Below are 18663 nucleotides of genomic sequence, written 5' to 3'. Positions count from 1 at the left end.
TGGGAACAAGTGGCGCATGTTTTACAAAAAAGTCCTTTCCCTTCTGAGTTTTTACTTGTCTCTGTTTTATTCTTCTGATCTTCTAGGGATTCTACAACATTAAGGTTCCTGACCTATTTTTCCACATTTATTCCCTACTGAGTTCTTAGTCATTTCCTGTCAGTGGTTGACCATTTCACTTTTCAATTTATTTTTTTTTTTGTGTGTGTGCACTAGAAATTCCACTCACACATATGAATTCTTAATATCTTGGAATTAGATTTGGGCAGATACTTTAAAATCAAGTAAAGGTTCAAGGGTTGTAAATAAACAAAACCCCCTCCTTCCTGACCCCCCATTATTGCAAATTTAATCTGCCACTGTGCTGAGGAGAGCAGAAAAATTCGGTATGGAATTTGATATCAGAATATGGAGAGCTTAAATAACTTGCTGCTTGGCTGGGAGGAAGTTGGTGACAAACCTTGTTGCGGAAAGCAGAATTATATCCTTATTTTCATTCACTGGCTGTAATCATTGCCCTATGTTTCCAGTAACGATTTTTTTCCACTTCTTACTGAAATGTATGTTTTTTTTTTTTTTTTAAATAGGTAAATTCATCTTGTGCTTTGATACTTTTCAGAATCTGCTTATGAATGGCTTTCACTTTTATTGAATGAGTCATGAGTTGAAAGCACTGTCCTGTAGTTCCTCCATGAGTAATGCTTAGAATTTTCTTAGGTTCTCATTTAGAAGACTATTAAATTAAAAGAAGAATCTGTTTTTTGATATCTTAATGGACAGTTAGATGGCTGGGTCTCAGAACTGATTTACATTCACCAGTGCAGGAACTTTAATATTTTCCTCCAATTTTAGGATGTCACTTTTTGTTTGCATGTATGTGTCACTGACCATAGCTCTTACTTCTTCAAATAAATAAATACATTTTGTTTTTTAGGACTGCTGTGGAAGTTCTGATAATGCTTTTGAGGACAGTTTTTCACTAAGGTCTGTATTGACAGTAGCTACCATAGCTGGCCCATGTACACAGGCCTCAAGTTACATACTTAACATTAAAGTTGTGATAATGAATATAGGTGGGTATGTGGCATCAAGAATCCTGTTCTTTCACCTGAGCACTGACTGAGAGAGGTCATGGGTTGCTCCCATGAAACTTCTGTGCTGAGTGTTGTCCAAATAATGTGTACTTGCATGTGCAGTCCCTGCGGAAGGTGGGGCAGAGTGTTTCCCTGACTGCTCAGATAGCAGATCCTTCCTCTCGGATGCCAAGGCACAGGCACATCAGTAGATGGGTATTGGCAATATCTTCCACATTATTTGGCATCCCTGGACCTCAAGTATTTACTGGTTTAACATAAGTGTAATTGGCACAGGCGGTTCTTTGAATCCAGTTGATGTAAATGTTGGATAGTTGATAGCATCCCTAAGCTTAGGCACCCTGAAAGTAACAAAAACATACTTGCAAGTGGAATATACACTCTGTCCCCATGAGGGGTTACAGCCAACATGGTTTTATGAGGGGGAAGTCATGTTTGACCAACCTTATAGCCTTCTATGAGGAAATGACTAGGTGGAGGGATGATGGTAGAGCAGTAGATGTGTTTTTTCTTGATTTCAGTAAGGCATTTGATACTGTCTCCCACAGCATTCTCATAGATAAGCTAAGGAAGTGTGGGCTTGACGATCAGGTAGTGAGGTGGATCAAGAACTGGTTGGAAGGAAGAAGGCAGAGAGTGGTGGTCAATGGTGCAGAATCTAGCTGGAGGTCTGTGACTAGTGGAGTGCCTCAGGGGTCGGTGCTGGGACCAGTGCTGTTTAATATTTTCATCAACGACCTGGATGAGGGAACCGAGTGTACTCTCAGCAAGTTCTCTGATGACACTAAACTGGGAGGAATGGCTGACACACCAGAAGGCTGTGCTGCCATTCAGCGAGACCTGGACATGCTGGAGAGTTGGGCGGGGAGAAATTCGATGAAATTCAACAAGGGCAAGTGTATAGTCTTGCATCTGGGGAAGAACAACCCCATGTACCAGTACAGGTTGGGGACTGACCTGCTGGAAAGTAGCGAAGGGGAAAGGGACCTGGGGGTCCTGGTGGATAGGAGGATGAACATGAGCCAGCAATGTGCCCTTGTGGCCAAGAAGGCAAATGGCATCCTGGGGTGTATTAGAAAGGGTGTGGTTAGTAGGTCACGAGAGGTTCTCCTCCCCCTCTATTCTGCCTTGGTTAGACCGCATCTGGAATATTGTGTCCAGTTCTGGGCCCCTCAGTTCAAGAAGGACAGGGAACTGCTTGAAAGAGTCCAGCGCAGAGCCACAAAGATGATTAAGGGAGTGGAACACCTCCCTTATGAGGAGAGGCTGAAGGAGCTGGGTCTCTTCAGCTTGGAGAAGAGGAGACTGAGGGGTGACCTCATCAGTGTTTACAAATATGTAACGGGTGGGCGTCATGATGATGGAGCTAGGCTTTTTTCAGTGATATCCAGTGATAGGACAAGGGGCAATGGGTGTAAACTGGAGCATAGAAGGCTCCACATTAACATCAGGAAGAACTTCTTTACTGTGAGAGTGACAGAGCACTGGAACAGGTTGCCCAGGGGGGTTGTGGAGTCTCCCACATTGGAGATATTCAAGGCCCGCCTGGACAAGTTCCTGTGTGATGTACTCTAGGTTACCCTGCTCTTGCAGGGGGGTTGGACCAGATGATCTCTCGAGGTCCCTTCCAACCCTTGGGATTCTGTGATATGTGTATGTTCTCTTGCTGAAGTCAATTATTGGCTTTGAATGCATTTGGCGATATTGGGATATGATGGTTGTTTATAGATGAGCAGAGTTTTCTGAGGCTGACCATGAAAAATTGAGATGTATGAAACTTGCAAAAGTGAAATTCTCTCTAGAGGTGGTAGCTGGAAAAATGCTGTTGTTTTAATAGTGAAGTGAGCTCTCTGGAGATATTTAGAGTTGACTTGGCTACTCTTGCAAGTGGGAGATGGTCTGCCTCACAGCCCACGTAACACAAGTGACAACAGAAACAAGCCTGAAGATGGAAGTTTTTAGGGCAATGGATGAGCTCTGTGACCTCTGGTAAGTCTTAGCGCATTTGCACAAGAAATGGTCAACACCAGATTTCTGGGAATGGAAGTTCATGGAGAACTTTGATGATTAAAGATGTCCTTGACTTTTGCTTGTCTTATGTTCCTGGAGAGTTAGTAGTGCACAGGCTTGTATTGGAAGGGTGTGAATGGACTGCTTTCCAAATGTGAATCTAACATGTATCCGTCTGACTTTCAGTGAGGTACTGATGAGTAAGTTCTGCAAGGCTCAAGCCAAAACTGATAAAAAAAACCCCATGGTTACAGTTATGTTTTGATGTGGGGAGGAAAAATCAAGTCTGGAATCTGAGCATTCCTAGGCCTTGTGATTAGGAATTAATTGAATTTGGCTGCTAATACAAAAGGTTGGCTCTAGGACCTTCACTTCCAACTAATTCTGGTGTATGTATCTACTTCTGCTATCAAAACTCATAATAATAATGAGAAATATTTATTAAAACATTATCCTTTTTCTGCATTGAAACTAGTACTGCTTAAAAAACAAATTCTCTTTTTCAATATCACTTTTTAGAAAATCATAAGAAAAAATAATACAGCTGTCCTGGAACAGACTGGATTTTATTGTGTACTCAAAACTTGTGTGCTAGTTCCTTTGTGTAAGATGCTACTGAACATCAGCTGAGAAGCACAGTCAGTTACTGTAGCTCAGTACTGTAGCTCAGCTGACAGATGCAAAGTTGCTGGTCCCCAGTAACTTTCTGTGTATCTGGGAGTTACTAATGAGAAAGGAGATACAGGCCATAAATTTTATACCTTCTACATTTGGAGCTTTACTAAGTAAAAGTACTGTGACATGTAGATTGTCAATTTTCAAATCAAATTATGCAGGTCTATTGAGCTACAATATTTACAGGAATGATAATGTATAATAGAGTTACAATGTAAAGTAGGGGAGATCTGTTAGATATAACAAATTCTTTACTGTGAGACTGGTAAGGTACTGGAAGTGGCAGCTCAAGGAAGTTATGAATGCTCCATCCTTGGCAGTGTTCAAGTCCAGGTTGGACAGAGCCCTAAGCAAATTGGTTTAGTGGAAAGTGTCCCTGCCCATGGCAGGGGATTGGAACTAGATGATCTTAAGGTCCTTTCCAACCCAAACCATTCTGTGATTCTGTTACTTAATATTGCTATAAGCTGATGGAGGATGTAGTGTTGACTCTACAGCATAGGTGGATTTTAAATGAAAGGCCTAGCACAAAGCTCTTTGCTCTGCATTATTTTTGAAGTTGTACTGAGTGTAAGTGGCAAACCCGGAACCTCGCTAATTCCCGTTTTCACTGAATCAGAGGATTACTTTACATTTTCCTTGGTGTGTGTTGGCTCATCTTGTATACTTGTCAATAAAATGGATATCCTGTGTTTGCATTCTGTTGGGTTAGCTTACTAGCAGGCAATAGTTTGGATATCTCTTATTTCCTTTCTTACACTCTAACTTTTCTATATAATGCCCTGATGTCCTTTTCTTTCTTTTCCCCAATATGTAGAGGAAAGGGGAAAAATATGACAGATGTTAGTGGTAGAAGTAGCAAGTTCATTGGTAATTCATATAGAGAGCTTGTTCAATGACTAGAGTGACCTATTCTTGGCCTTTTGTGTTTATGTTGACTTCTAGGTAAATATGTGTTTGTGTTGGCCTAAAGCTGGTTTTAAGGTCTTCAGATTTCTGACAAAAAAAAAAGGTGCAATTGGATATTAACTCTGTAAAATGAAAACCTTAAAGGCAAATATTGTGAAAATGCCACCACTGTTTACCTTGCAATACTTCCAATAGAGACTAGGTTAGTGTGGGCTGTGACCTGAATTAATAATATTATTTTGCTCATCTCTGTTAAAATGTCAGATTTATTTTATTTTTTATTTTTTTTTTAAGAGGAATATCAATGTAAGTCAAGATGTCTTTTAGACTACCTGTCTGACTGGAATGGATATTAAAAAAGATAGAATCCTTCCATTACAGTAAAAAGATCATAAACAGTCATGTGCAAAGTTATTATTGATGTATTTCCTTGCAACAGCTGAGCTACTTGTGTAGCTCCTTACTCTTTTCCCTTCTCTGAAGTTGTTAAAAATCAATGTTGTTGTCTTCTCAATGTGTTTATTTAGTATCCCTAGTATTGAACTAGGAATATTTGGTTTCAATTTGTACTTATCTCACATTCAACTTTGGGTAAGTCAACTTCTTTTGTTTCTCTATTTCCTGCCTAGATATGGAGATGATTTTCTTTTCTCTTTTCATTTTAAGCTCCTTTTGGATTTTGTTTTTATTTTTGTAGGGGAAGTAATGCAGTTACAGCCCAGGATTCATTACACTTAGGAGCCTCAAGTTAACAAACAAGAAAAAACCCTGATATTCTATTGGCACTTCTGAGCAGTAGTCTACATTTGTACAGGCTTGTGTAACAATCTCCTCTATCTTTTTGTACCCTACATAATGGCTCGTTGAAAAAACAGCCCTTTTATTTCTGATCTAACGCAAGACAGAAGATCCTACCTCCTGTTAAGAAGTTGAAATCCCTTAGACTGGATATTGTTTGCATGCAGCTATGGTGTCAAAGGAAATCAGACCAAATCAGGGGCTTTTCACTTGGATTTATTTGTTGGCAATCAACACAAACCTCTGATCTGTAACACAGGTCTGGCAGAAGTATGACTGGGCTTCCAATCTGTCCTCAGCAGCCACTGTTTTCGGGGAGATCTGCGAGGCGGAGGTGATGCCGGCAGTCGTTTCCTCATAGTTCTCGTCAAGGTGGCTGCAGACTCCTTGCAGTCCCCCTCGCGGAGGCTTCAGAACCCTTGTGGGCTCAGCCCCAAGGATGCTGCCCTGTTAGTGCCGTTTTGGCTGGGCTTACCTCAGGGGTGTCTAGAACCAGTTCCAACCGGTGGCAGCAGCTAGGGGGGATGGCCCTCAGAGCCACACCTGTGAGGTAACGAATCTGCAGCTAGGGTGTGCCCTGCTGCTGCTTTATATCTAGTTGTTGCGGAGAAAAATAAACAAACCCTAATACACAGTATAGAGGGGAGGGATTTGTTTTTTGGTCTGACAACTGCTGAGTGTCTCGAAGAGGAAAACCCTTGTACCACATAGGGGCTGTTGATGCAGGCGCCGCCATGGCTGAGAGCAATCATAGTGAGGAGAGCCAGTGCACAAATCAAACAGCTAAAGCCTGTCTGTTTCTCTTCAGAAACACCTCTGGAACCAAGAGGTCGTGACCAGGAACAGGGATGCCCCTATTGTGAGCATTTGAATTGAGATTTATGTTGGTGCAGGTGATGTTAAATTCTCAGCTTGGTTTATTTTAAGAAGGGAGAGGGAAAGCACTATGCAGCCTGTCAGAAACCAAGGGAAGTGTAAATACAGGGAACTGCACTTCTCAGCATTTCATGGTAGGGAGCTGCATTAATGCTGCTCTGAGCACCAGTAAACATTTTTATATGGTGATTATTCTGTATCGCATAAAATATAAAATACAGCTCTGGAGTGCACCAACTTGCCACCTATTATTCAGTTCCTGAACCTCAAAAGCAAATTCTTTTCCAGTGACACTGCCTCTAAAATGCTAATTGCTAGAAATGTGGTCACTAATCAGTTTACTCCCATAATACTGCCATCTATCTAAATTGGTGTGTCCCCTCCAGAAGGGGAGATTTTAAAGACTTTCACTAATAAGATTTTTGTTTTTAAAAAGAATGCCAACTAAGTGTTTAGTTCAGTGGGTTTTTGACAAAAATAATTTTAAGTGGGAAGTGGAGAAAGATTAAAATCTGTAATGCCCTTCTCTATTACCTGTTTAAATATTTTTATATAGTAGTTTGTGATAATGTAAATGCTATCTTTCTAGAGATTTTATATCTAAATGGGAAAGCTTGCTAAAGATACATTGTAAGAAAACCCATGCCTTAGCAAAAGGACTAACTGTAATGCATGTGATGACATTCCTGACCTGTGTCATGGAGAAAACTGGATTACCTGGGTAACATGGTCTATGCTTCCCGTCTCAGTTCAATTAGATCTTCTGATTGCATTGCAGATATTCTACTTAGTGTGTTTGCATATGATCCGCTTGCTAAAACAAAGAAATTGAATTAGCTATCCAATATCCCTTGCTTTAAAGGCAGATTTTTGCATTGTGGTTATTGTAAATTAAAAATTGTATATGCTCAAGGAGAATGTTCTGAAGTTTTCAAAACCAAGTAAATGAAGGAATCAAACTCTGTATGCATATGAATGGGACTGGCTTCAGCTATCTTTCTTATTTTTTTTTATTTTTTTCCTCCCCCTCTTCCCACCCAGTATTTGCAGTTAGCAATGTTGCACTTGTTCTGCCTTAACATTTACAAAGTAATGTCCTTTATCTGTATGTTTCAGGATAATCTATTTGAACTGAGACAGGTTTTTATTTGCTTCTCTTCTTTCTCTCCTGTATGTTTCTGAGATATAGCTGTTTACAGCAAGGAAAAGATGAGATAAAGAGAACACCAAAGTAGTACAGACTTCAGTTTGCATGAATGTATACTTTAAAATGTCCTGTGTATTTATATTATATAATATAGTACACACACACATATATACATATATATATACATGTGTATATCTTCAGGGCCAGGTTGGATGAGGTTTTAAGCAACCCCATCTAGTGGAACATGTTCCTGCCTATGGCAGGGGGGTGGAACTAGATGATTTTTAAGGTCCCTTCCAAACCAAACCGTTTTGTGATTCTGTGGTATATAAGAAGGGATATTGTCAAGGATAGACTTGTTTCAAATGAGCTCCTCTCACTTCAGAAAATAGGGAGAAAAAGTTAGGAAGAAATATGCATTAAAAATAAAACCCTGTGTAAGTGAAAATAGATTCAGCTTGCAATTGAAGTGTAAGGCATAAACTACTCAGCAGTGCTTCCTCTTAGATTATTGGTTCTGCAAGAGCAGCTACCAAGGATGAATCATGCAGGTAGTGCCTGGTCCCACCTCTTTCTCATCTACTTTTAATTTTGCATTCTAGAAGTGTGGTACATACATCTGTGTATGTGATCCCATGCTAATACAACCCATTTTAATGCATCATTTTAAGAACTCTTCATTATTTCTTACTCCTGGTTTTATATCTGCTTAGATTTGACGCCCATCTTAATTCTGAGTTGGCTTTTACTACTGTAATTAATTCTTACATATATAAGCCTGTTATAATGTGAAACAGCAATGGGATCTTGAGTCTGAAATGGTTAGTGTGAAAAACTTCTGATGGACCAGATGTGTTGCTGAAGGACAGAGTGGATGTATTTACTTTCTGACCTATCACATAAAAGCTGTCAGAATTTTGCTCTTAATTTGATTTGTAGTATTCCATTAACAGTTATTCTGTGTACCAGGAGAATAATAACTAATGATTCCCAGACTCCCAGAATTATAAAATGACAGGCACTGTTTGGCCGAACAGATTGTCCTGTGCTACACACAGGAGCTGTTCATATTAATCAAGTGATATCTAGTCTAAAATGACTTTTAGCTAATGACTTCTTATTCTCAGGTTAACCATATTATTTATAGGTAACATGTTCTTCTCATTCTGGTGATTATTAATTATCAAAGGCTAGATGCATGGATTTCTGTCTTCCAGAAAGAGAAATTATACTCTTGATTGACCTTATTTTAAGATATTCTCGATGCTGAAGTTATGATCTTAGGGGTTAGAAATGGGGTGGCAGAAGTTCCTGGACTTTTTCTTTTTTTTGGTTTAAGCCTTTACAAGGGTGGACGTGTGCGCAGTGAACAAGCTCAAAAACGTGATTTTAACTGTGTGAATTTCAGGGCTTAATTATTCAGGCCACCATATTGTGATGAAGAGCATCTTTAGGGCCATCAATAATAGCTTAAATGAGTCACACTTATTTCCCCTTGAATACGTGCTGGAACTGTGATACTTTCGGATGTGGATGTATTTCTATTGTAATTCTAACTACTCAGAATCCTTCTAATTTCTGGCTGGTTTAATATAAGCTAACATGTTGAATGATGGAGAAGAAATTAAACTGGGAGATATTAAAGATGGAATTCATTGTTTCTGCTAGAAAACATCATTTGTAGGATGCTAAAAAGCCACTTTGCACTGTAAAAGCTGCTCACCAATGCAGACTTGAGCAAGAGGAAGCTGCCAGCAAGGAGTTCCTGTAAGGCAAAAGGAGCCTGCTGTTGTGGAAACAGTGGTTTAACATCTTCTAGCCACATGCTGTGCTAAGAAGGCATTTCACAGGTTTCATAGATGCTTTCAAGCCTGGTGTAAGTTAGAATGGGACTCCTCCTTTAATTTATGAGTGGAGTAGTTTAAGGGTTCTTTAAGCTGTTTTCAGTTCTCTCTGTCAGTTGTCAACACCAGGCCTGGCTCTTGTGCACAAACACCTCTTCTTGGTGGTGTGTCTTTTTGGTTGGTTGGTTTGTTTTGTGGTTTATTTTTCATTTGTTGTTATTGGGTTGTATTGTGGGATTTTTTCTTAAGGCTTTGGGGTGTTTTTTTTTTTTTTGTTTGTTTAGGGTGTGGTTTTTTTGCCCATGAAGGTCATATCCTCTACTGACACTGTTTTATCTGTGAGCAGTGCTTACATGCTGTTTCATGTGTGATGCTTAGTTTCTGTCTTGTCTAGTAGTTCTCTGAAAGAACGTTTTGGCTGACTGTCCTTCACAGGAATGAAACGTGGTTTGTGGTCTGCTTATCTACATCTATCCAGCAAACATGAGGAAACAACATCTTAAAATCTAATTCAGTGTTGACATGACAAATGACAAAGAAAGATGAAGGACAGGGAGAGACTGCTGCCTTGAATATATCTAATTCCACATGAACACACTGTTGTCTATGAAAAGAGTTAAGCCAATTATAAGTCATTATCTATAATTGCAGTACAAGTCTACGTGCAGAAATTTATGTAAAATTCTATATAAGATATTAAAAAAACCCTTATAATAGTCCAAGGGTGACTATTTTATTTCAGCTTAAGTGTCACCAAGGCTTGTACCAAAATGACCAATATTGTGAACTACAAGTAGCATTATTTTTTTGTACAAGTTTACCTAGACAGCATCTCTGATCAGCTGTGTGCCTTGATCAGTGGCCACTGAAGCCAGAGGAAATAACCATGAACTTCTCCTGGACAACTTTGCTGGTATTGGCTATTAGTATCTATACACTTCATAAATGTGAGTGCATCTATATACATGTGTAGCATATAACAAAGCATATATATATGTTTTTATGCAATTAAGTCAGAGAAGCATCTTTCAAATGGTCATTAGGAGGAAGGTGTCTGACTTCAGGCACTGTTTCAGATCTGTAGCTCTGCTTGCAGTCACTGTTTTCACCATCTGTGAGGAAGCATCTATTGGAAAAGGTTAAGACATGTCTCAATCTTGTAACCTTGACTGAATGCAACCTGTTCTGGTTTGGGTTTTTTGTTTGTTTTTGTGGAAGACAAAATATTTGATACTCTGAAAGCTTTTTTGCTTTGGTTTGAGGTGGTGCTTAGGAAGTAACCTAAATAGTCAGTTATATTAGGAGACCTTCCTTTTAGGAATGTTGTCTAGAACTCAACACAGTGTTGTGACCTTTAATAAAATAAAAAGCAGCATTAGCTAAACAGAAGGGTTCATCAGTCCTGTCAGGATCTTTATTAGGAAATACAGTTGCCTTTTTCTTACTGGGAAAGGTGAATGAGTCCACTGAAAACTGAACGTCTGCATTGAGCACCATGATTTCCCAGCATATGCAGGAGCCATTCTGAACATGACCAGAAGCTTGTTACCTTATCAGTCATTGGGTCTCCAACCTCTTTTGTAGTCATGGGTTTAGGTGGGCTAGTGTGGCACTTTTCTGTCTCTTGGCAGACTTCCAGGTGCTTGGGAAGAACATTTCGTCATGTTGTCAAGAGTAACCATGGGCTTAAATATTTGAGCTAATACCTAATTGTAGTGTAGGCTGTTTGGTTAAGAAACTGGTGCAGCATTTTGTTATTGCTCCTGGAGCATAAGTGACTCTAAGTAGGAGTTGATCTTGTTTTTAAAGGCTCTTTGCCATAATATAAATGTGTGTTTTATGGGAAGGCAGTGTATACAAAACTGCATTTTTGTCAGGTTTCTAATTTATGGGGAACAATGACATGCAATATAATTTATGTCTGTGTACATTGTCACTGGTCACAAGTAATGGAGTACAAGCAGATGTTTTGATTTGTATGAATAGAAGTCTTTAGTAAGCTGAGCTAATGGTGAAGTAGCTTGAGCTTGCCAGAGGGAAGATGTTGATTTTGTGTTGGTAGCATAAGAAGGTAAATCCTGTGCCTGATGCTGAGCAGAAAAAGATAGCTAGTGTCAATGAAGTCTGTACTTCTGCAGGCTGAAAGACTGTTTTCTCAGTCCTTTACACACTAGGATGTAGGAGAGGAAACTTCATCTTGGAGGTTAAGATTTTATGCAGATGTGTTTATCTTTGATTAATAGTATCTTCTCCAAACGAAGACAGTGGTAATAATGATAATTATTGGAAGTAGCCCATCTTAAGTGTTTTTGATAAAGACAAAAAAAACCCTAATAGTAAAAATAAATGAAGATAGCCTGTTTATTCCAGGTGTCAATGAAATCTCTGCATCATATGATAATGCTTTCAAAAACCACCAGAACAGTAAGTTTGGTTTTCAGATCTTGATGTGTCATGGGAGCAGAAGGATACATACTAATACCTTCATATTTGGGCATATGAATTTTCAGGCAAAATCTATCAAATATCTGCCATCTTGTTAAATCAGAGAATTCAGTAACATGCCACCTTTTTATGTAAACAGATTCTTCTCACAGATTTCAGTATCCTGCTTCACAAAATGCATGGACTAAGATGATTCAGGGTAACACTACTGCAGAAGTAAGCAGGTGTCTGATAGTGGACAGAACATGTGAATACATCACTTTGGTTGTAATACTTTAATGTACTCAGGACAGTTTGTGAGATCGGGGCAGGGAGAAAGGACAAGAACATACATTAACAATGAGATCAGTTTGCTGGGTGAGACACTGAGGACCATCTTGTGTCAATTAGGAGCAATTTAGGGTTGCAAATATCTTAAATGTTGGCTGACTCAGCTTGCAGAATGTAGACAATAATCAAATGACAATAATCAAAAGAGTGAGAGCCATTGATCTTGGGATTTTCTCTGAATCTGCAAAAACATAATTTTTCCCACTCTTCCTGTCTCTTTCTCCAAATTTGTTCATTCATCTCTGAGTTTTTCTTGAGTAATGGATTAATCTTTTTCCTTCAAATATATCCTATTATTACATTAGTTTTCCTCTAGCCAGGTAGGTGAGTGGGAATGACTTCAACTTTCTCAGTAGAATAAATCCTCCCTGGCTTGTGTTGAGAATATACATTGACCTATAATAAGTGAGGCCCTAATGCAAGACAGGACAAATTAAAAGTAGAGGGAGAGAGATGGCACTTTTTATGTGTGTGTAAAAATGACGAACTTCTTCCTCCTTTCTTGCCTCTTTCTACAATAGTGGCACTTTTTATGTGTGTGTAAAAATGAGGAACTTCTTCCTCCTTTCTTGCCTCTTTCTACAATAGTGTTTGGATGTGTCTCTTAGTTACCAGGTAGAAAGAAAAAACATGGAGGAGAGATGTATAGAGCTTTTCAAACTGATAGAAAAACCAAACATGCTTAACATGGAAGGACCCCGTACTTCAGTGACTTAGACATCAAGGGCCTCTCTCTAAATGTAGTACTAAATGATCCTGAAATCACATGAGCATACACTTGCTTTCTCTTGCAGTCTTTATCACAATAACCTGAACAATTACAAACATGCTAATAGTTCAAGTTAATTCAAAATAAATGATGCTAAATAATAGCTTAGAAATGTTCAGCCCAGATGGCTATGATCCATGCAGTAGTCCAGGAAGTTCAGGAATATGTGGACCCTGTGTTGCTTATGTTCTTAATGGCCTTTGTTTTCTGTTGGAATTGTGTAGTAGCCTGAGGGAGAGGGTTTTGAATTGTTTATAATGAGCTCCACAGAACAGTAGGAGAATGCCATGCCATCCTGAACTGAAGAGGCCTGAGTTTCCCTATGTTTACTAAACAAGTGTTTGTTTTCTTTCTAGATTCCAGCCTATGGGGAAGTGCATGTAAGAACAGGATAAATATGGCATTTAAGGGTGAGGACCACTTAGATTCCCTTCCATTACCAGTTCAGCGGTAAGTGGTACACTCTGTCATCCAGGCTTGAGTGCTTAAATGCCTCTAAGGCTGCAGCTGCACTTTCCTTTGAGGATCCAAATATGCTTAAAACCTCACTTTTAATGTGGAAATCTCGAATGCATTTCTGTAGACATTTGCAAATTTGCATGCCTGAAGTCTGGTAAATCGTGACTGAATATGCAGCCGTCATTTTAAATGGATGAACATGTTTGCAGTAGAGATGTAATTTTATTTACTGGATCAGTTCTCTGTCATGATGGAAATCACTGAAACTTACTGTACTCTGTGAAAACTGCTGAACACTATAAATAAAAATTTCTTTAACCTGGTTGACTTTCTTCAGGTTCAGGTATACGATATGGTATATGATACGAAGTTTATAGTATAATCTCTCTGGTCTCTGGTACCCTGGTGGGACCAGAGACATTGGTGATTCTACTAATCAAATGTTTTTAAAAATCTGGCTGTTGGTTGGCATCTAGTAGCTGTATCTGCATAATATATTTTCACTTCAGCAAAATGGACATTCCATGAAAAGAAAAAAATAATACAATAACCTTTTTCATTCTCATAGAACTACAGACTTCATTTGTGGAACAGCTGGTTTTGTGTTGTGCTGGGTTTTTTTGGTGTTTTTTTTTTTTTTAATTTTTTTTTTTTTTGGTGGGGGGGTGTTGTATAGCTACTGAATGCAGAAATAAAATCAGAAATAAAACGGATTTAGATTTCAGTCTTTCTTATAGTCTTCTTTTTTTCGGGTCAGGTTGTAATATTTTATTGTAATTAACTGGCTGCTGACATGCAGTCTCAAAATGAGATGCTTTTCTTGATCAGGAATTTTATATTTCTCCACCTTTTCCTACCCAAGTCTTCTAGCAGATACTTTGATAACGCCATTAAGTTCACAGTCACTCACAGTCACAGACTGCATGAGTATATTGTCTTCTGGAAGAAATGCTATGTGGAGGAAGATAGTTTGGGGACCCCAGGTGCCAAGGTACTGTTCATTAGGTTCTAGCTGTAACTGTTCATTGGATTCTAGCCAAAACTTGCTTTGGAAATAAGTGAGTCCTCGAAGTCCTGAATAGCCAAGCATGGAGTGGACTAGAATAAACTGTAATGAGGTGTCCTATTATACTTACGAGTTTAATTTTTGTTCATGGGATGAAGCTATGGAATATTACTTCAGATGCACATAATAGAAAAGAAAGACTAATGACTTTACCATGGAAATGCTCAGGCTAACCCAATAGTCAGATAAAGTGCCAAACATCCAGGTTAATTGTTTGCTTCTACTGGGTTCCAGAAGCTGAATCCTGGATAAAACGTCAAAGAAGCTGTTAATGCCAGCTGCTGTGCCAAGAATATAGCTTGGCAAAAGGGCCAGTGAAGTCTCTTACTGTAGTAGAAAACTAGCTGCAAACAGAACCAAAGGCAATAGGTCCTGTCAATGGCAAGGGTTGATGGTGGCAAGTTTTGTGTGCCAATACAAAAAATGGGGAAGTCAGCTGCAGACTGGAAATGTGCAGTAATATGCAGCTGTCAAAGTTAGCAGCAGCACAGAACTGAAAGCACTGTATTATGTAAGCTAGAGACTTCTGGAAAAACGGAACTGCCTTCAGGTCAGTTCTACGGCATTCAGGGAAGCAGAACTCTGCCATACTATGTGAACAAATCCATTTCACCTTACATCCACTCTGCACTATGATATATCTTAGCACAAGAAGTGATCCGGAGAAGTACCATGTAGTAAGCACTATATTCTGTCAAACAGCTTGGCTCATCAGATCGATTCTATATGGTAAAATTTAAAAAGAAATAAATACAGTCCCCCACCCCCAAGAAAATATAAACCTCTCATTTTCTACATGTGTTTTGAAAGAGAATCCTTTTGCCTTTTGATGAGGGTTATTTCAGAGAAAGCCCATGAAACAGAATGAGCAGACTGAATTTGTCAGTGGTCACAGGTGTGAAGGCACAGGGAAGGCTGGAAGTGAAAATGAGGAAATGTGGTTTTACCCTGATTTTTTCAGAAAGGACATAGTGCGGACTAGATCAATAAAATCCAGGAATTGTATGAAATGCTTTTCTTTATTATTCAACACTCAACATAATAGCACTTCCAAAGAAATGGGATTTATGTAAGATTAAGTTTCTCTGGATTAGGTAAAGGTGTGATATGGATCCTATAGGGAATTTAAAAGGGTTATGTCAGGTTTCAAAATACAAGATGCAGGTACTATATATTTTCATTGATCCTGCAACCAAGCCTAGAATGTATGTCTGTTCCAGAATTCCAGTTCATGCTCTTGCTTTTTTGTGAGAGGGACTCGAAGGCACATACTGCTGTGTTCTGTCACAGGGAAAAGTTAACACCAAATCAACTGATGTCAGTCCTGTGCAGCATTGCAACCATGTCTTGTTCCATCACAGTATCACAGTATCACAGTATGTTAGAGATTGGAAGGGACCTCAAAAGATCATCTAGTCCAATCCCCCTGCCAGAGCAGGAACACCTAGATAAGGTTACACAGGAACGTGTCCAGGCGGGTCTTGAATGTCTCCAAAGAAGGAGATTCCACAACCTCCCTGGACAGCCTGTTCCAGTGTTCTGTCACCCTCACTGAGAAGAAGTTTCTTCTCAAGTTTAAGTGGGTGAAGGGGAAAAGAAACCCAATCAAATTATTGTTATAGGAACTTTATTTTCCCATTTCAAAGAGTTAGGAACTTACAATCAGTGATAGTTTTGTGTCTCAGGAGAGAAAACGTTTGGAAATCAGTTTCATAAAACATTGATTGAGTTACTGTCCAAAAAATGTCAGTAGTCCTGTGTAGAGCATTTTGGAGGACCATGAAAATAATGTTGCCATCAGTGATGGCCAGTTCGCTATAGCATGTGTAGTGTGTATATTTTCCTTAGGTGTGCATATGTATCCACATTCTGCAGTACAGCTATTTCAGTATAGCTTTTGAAAAATGTTGTGACCCTTTCCTCACATCTTTCTATTGGTATTTTTTTTCCATGCTTCTGGTGAATTTTTCCAAATGTAAAGCCAACGTGTTTCTTTTCTGTCCCTGCCCCTCCTCTTGTATAATAAAAGTTTTTTGGCTTTTTTTTCTTTAAGGTAAAATTGTAATTTGCACTGTTACTTTTCACTGTAGTCATGGTTTCTTTACTTTCTAGATTGGATTGTAAACTCAACATTTGGGGTGCTGAATCTGAAGTTATTCAGCTAAATAAAAAGTGCACATAACAAAGTGAAACAGGACACAGTTTTTTGCTTCTTGGATTACATGTTAAATTCAGTGTGGCAATTGTGAGAAATACAACATGATGAGGCATTTTCTAAAGAGGAATAAAGGTTTCTATGGAAATTAAGTAAAAAAGTACCACAACTGCCACAATCAAAAAACCCCACAAACAACAAACAAAACAACACCCCCCCAAAAAAAAAACAAACAACCCCAAACCTAAGCAAAAAAAATCAAGCAAACAAAACCAACCAATTAAATGAAAAACCAAGCACAAAAACTTATTTATGATGAAAGAGCTTGAAATTTGGCCTGTGTATCTTGGAAGTACTTTCAGAAATGAAGTGGGCAGGGGGGCAGAGAGTTTTTTTCCTGATCTTCAGAAATGCAATGCTGCTGGACTATTTTATACATTGTCTAAGTATCCTTAGAGCTTCAAAAATCAATGATGATACTGGTGGGATGATAGATATGATGAGAAAATGAACATGAGCCAGCAGTGTGTGCTTGCAGCCCAGAAAGCCAACCGTATCCTGGGCTGCATCAAAAGGAGTGTGACCAGCAGGTCAAAGGAGGTGATCCTGCCCCTCTACTCTGCTCTCGTGAGACCTCACCTGGAGTATTGTGTGCAGTTCTGTGTCCTCAACATAAAAAGGACATGGATCTGTTGGAACAAGTCCAGAGGAGGGCCACGAGGATGATCAGGGAACTGGAGCACCTCCCATATGAAGACAGGCTGAGAAAGTTGGGGCTGTTCAGCCTGGAGACGAGAAGGCTGCGTGGAGACCTCATAGCAGCCTTCCAGTATCTGAAGGGGGCATATAGGGATGCTGGGGATGGACTTTTCATTAGGGACTGTAGTGGTAGGACAAGGGGTAATGGGTTCAAACTTAAACAGGGGAAGTTTAGATTGGATATAAGGAAGAAATTCTTTACTGTTAAGGTAGTGAGGCACTGGAATAGGTTGTCCAGGGAGGTTGTGAATGCTACATCCCTGGCAGTGCTCAAGGCCAGGTTGGACAAGGCCTTGGGTAATATGGTTTAGAGCAAGGTGTCCCTGCCCATGGTAGGGGGGTTGGAACTTGATGATCTTAAGGTCCTTTCCAACCCTAACTATTCTATGATTCTATGATTTCAACTCACATAAAAAGGGCAGTGCTGATTATTTAAATGTTTAAGAGTTTTTTGATTGTTTATGAAAGGTCAATACTTTGAATATGAGGACCAGGAAGATAAACCCAAGAGGTGTCTATGGTTCCTTTTTCCTGATTTCCATGCTATAATTATGTGGCTTTCTGTTATAAGTTTGCATTATCATTCCGGTAGCGATGAGAATTTTGTCACTCCTTCAGGTGAAGATAATGAATCAAAGAAAGTAGACAAGCCTTTCAAATCTAGGTATTTGTGGTTAAGTCCTTTGTAGCATTTCATCTCTCAGTCTCACTTCCTCAACTGGATACCCCAATGCAGAAAAAGTTTGCCATAAGGGACTTCTGTGAAAGTGGCAAAAATAGTATCCAGGTTTCCTGTCTTCCAGTTCTTAACCAAAAGACAGTCCTTCCTCCTTTTGTCACTTTCTTCATCTGTTGAAGTAAAGATCAGAGTCCTATGAAAGAACAATATGAATGAGGTCATGCCATGCATATTTATAGCCTTATACTGCTCTTTCAAATGTGTTCTTGTAACTTTTCTAGAGGATCTCCTTAGGTGTCCCATTATACAAATAAGATCTATGTGCCCTCTGTCAGTAAGAATGTGTTAGAGTATCTATCATCTCCTAAGAAATCTGACTTCATTCCATTATGTCTTTTGGGTCTTTTTTATTTCTTTTTTTTCACCTACTTTGTTTGTCCTAAGCTTTTCTTATTTCTTGCAGTGCTATTTTTCCATATCTGCATGGAGATCTATTCACTGTGCGTGCACACTCTGGTGAAAAGAGCTGTACAAGCTGTAGCAACTACATGTGATCTGCACACTATGTAAGAGATGGAAATTACTGAGGGAAAAAAAGCAAACCGAATTGAGCAAACACAAACCCCTCTCCCCTCTCCCCGAGCCAAC

The 18663-nt window shown here is 39.2% G+C and overlaps 1 protein-coding gene across 1 annotated transcript in view; it reads left to right on the top strand.

Moving 5' to 3' along the window:
* The first annotated feature begins 13257 nt into the window (after positions 1–13257).
* INSC (INSC spindle orientation adaptor protein) overlaps positions 13258–18663 on the top strand; it is a 92330-nt gene continuing 86924 nt past the window's right edge. Inside the window, exon 1 of the mRNA XM_061380156.1 lies at positions 13258–13347. Coding sequence (XP_061236140.1) covers positions 13295–13347 — 53 coding nt within the window. The 5' untranslated portion in view covers positions 13258–13294. The remainder of the gene's footprint in view (positions 13348–18663) is intronic.

Source organism: Neopsephotus bourkii, unplaced genomic scaffold, assembly GCF_033783945.1.
Source record: "Neopsephotus bourkii isolate Nb327-2 ecotype Australia unplaced genomic scaffold, CSIRO-AGI_Nbou_v1 NB_1792, whole genome shotgun sequence".
Classification (NCBI taxonomy): Eukaryota; Metazoa; Chordata; class Aves; order Psittaciformes; family Psittacidae; genus Neopsephotus; species Neopsephotus bourkii.
This window is presented reverse-complemented; position numbering and strand designations above follow the sequence as displayed.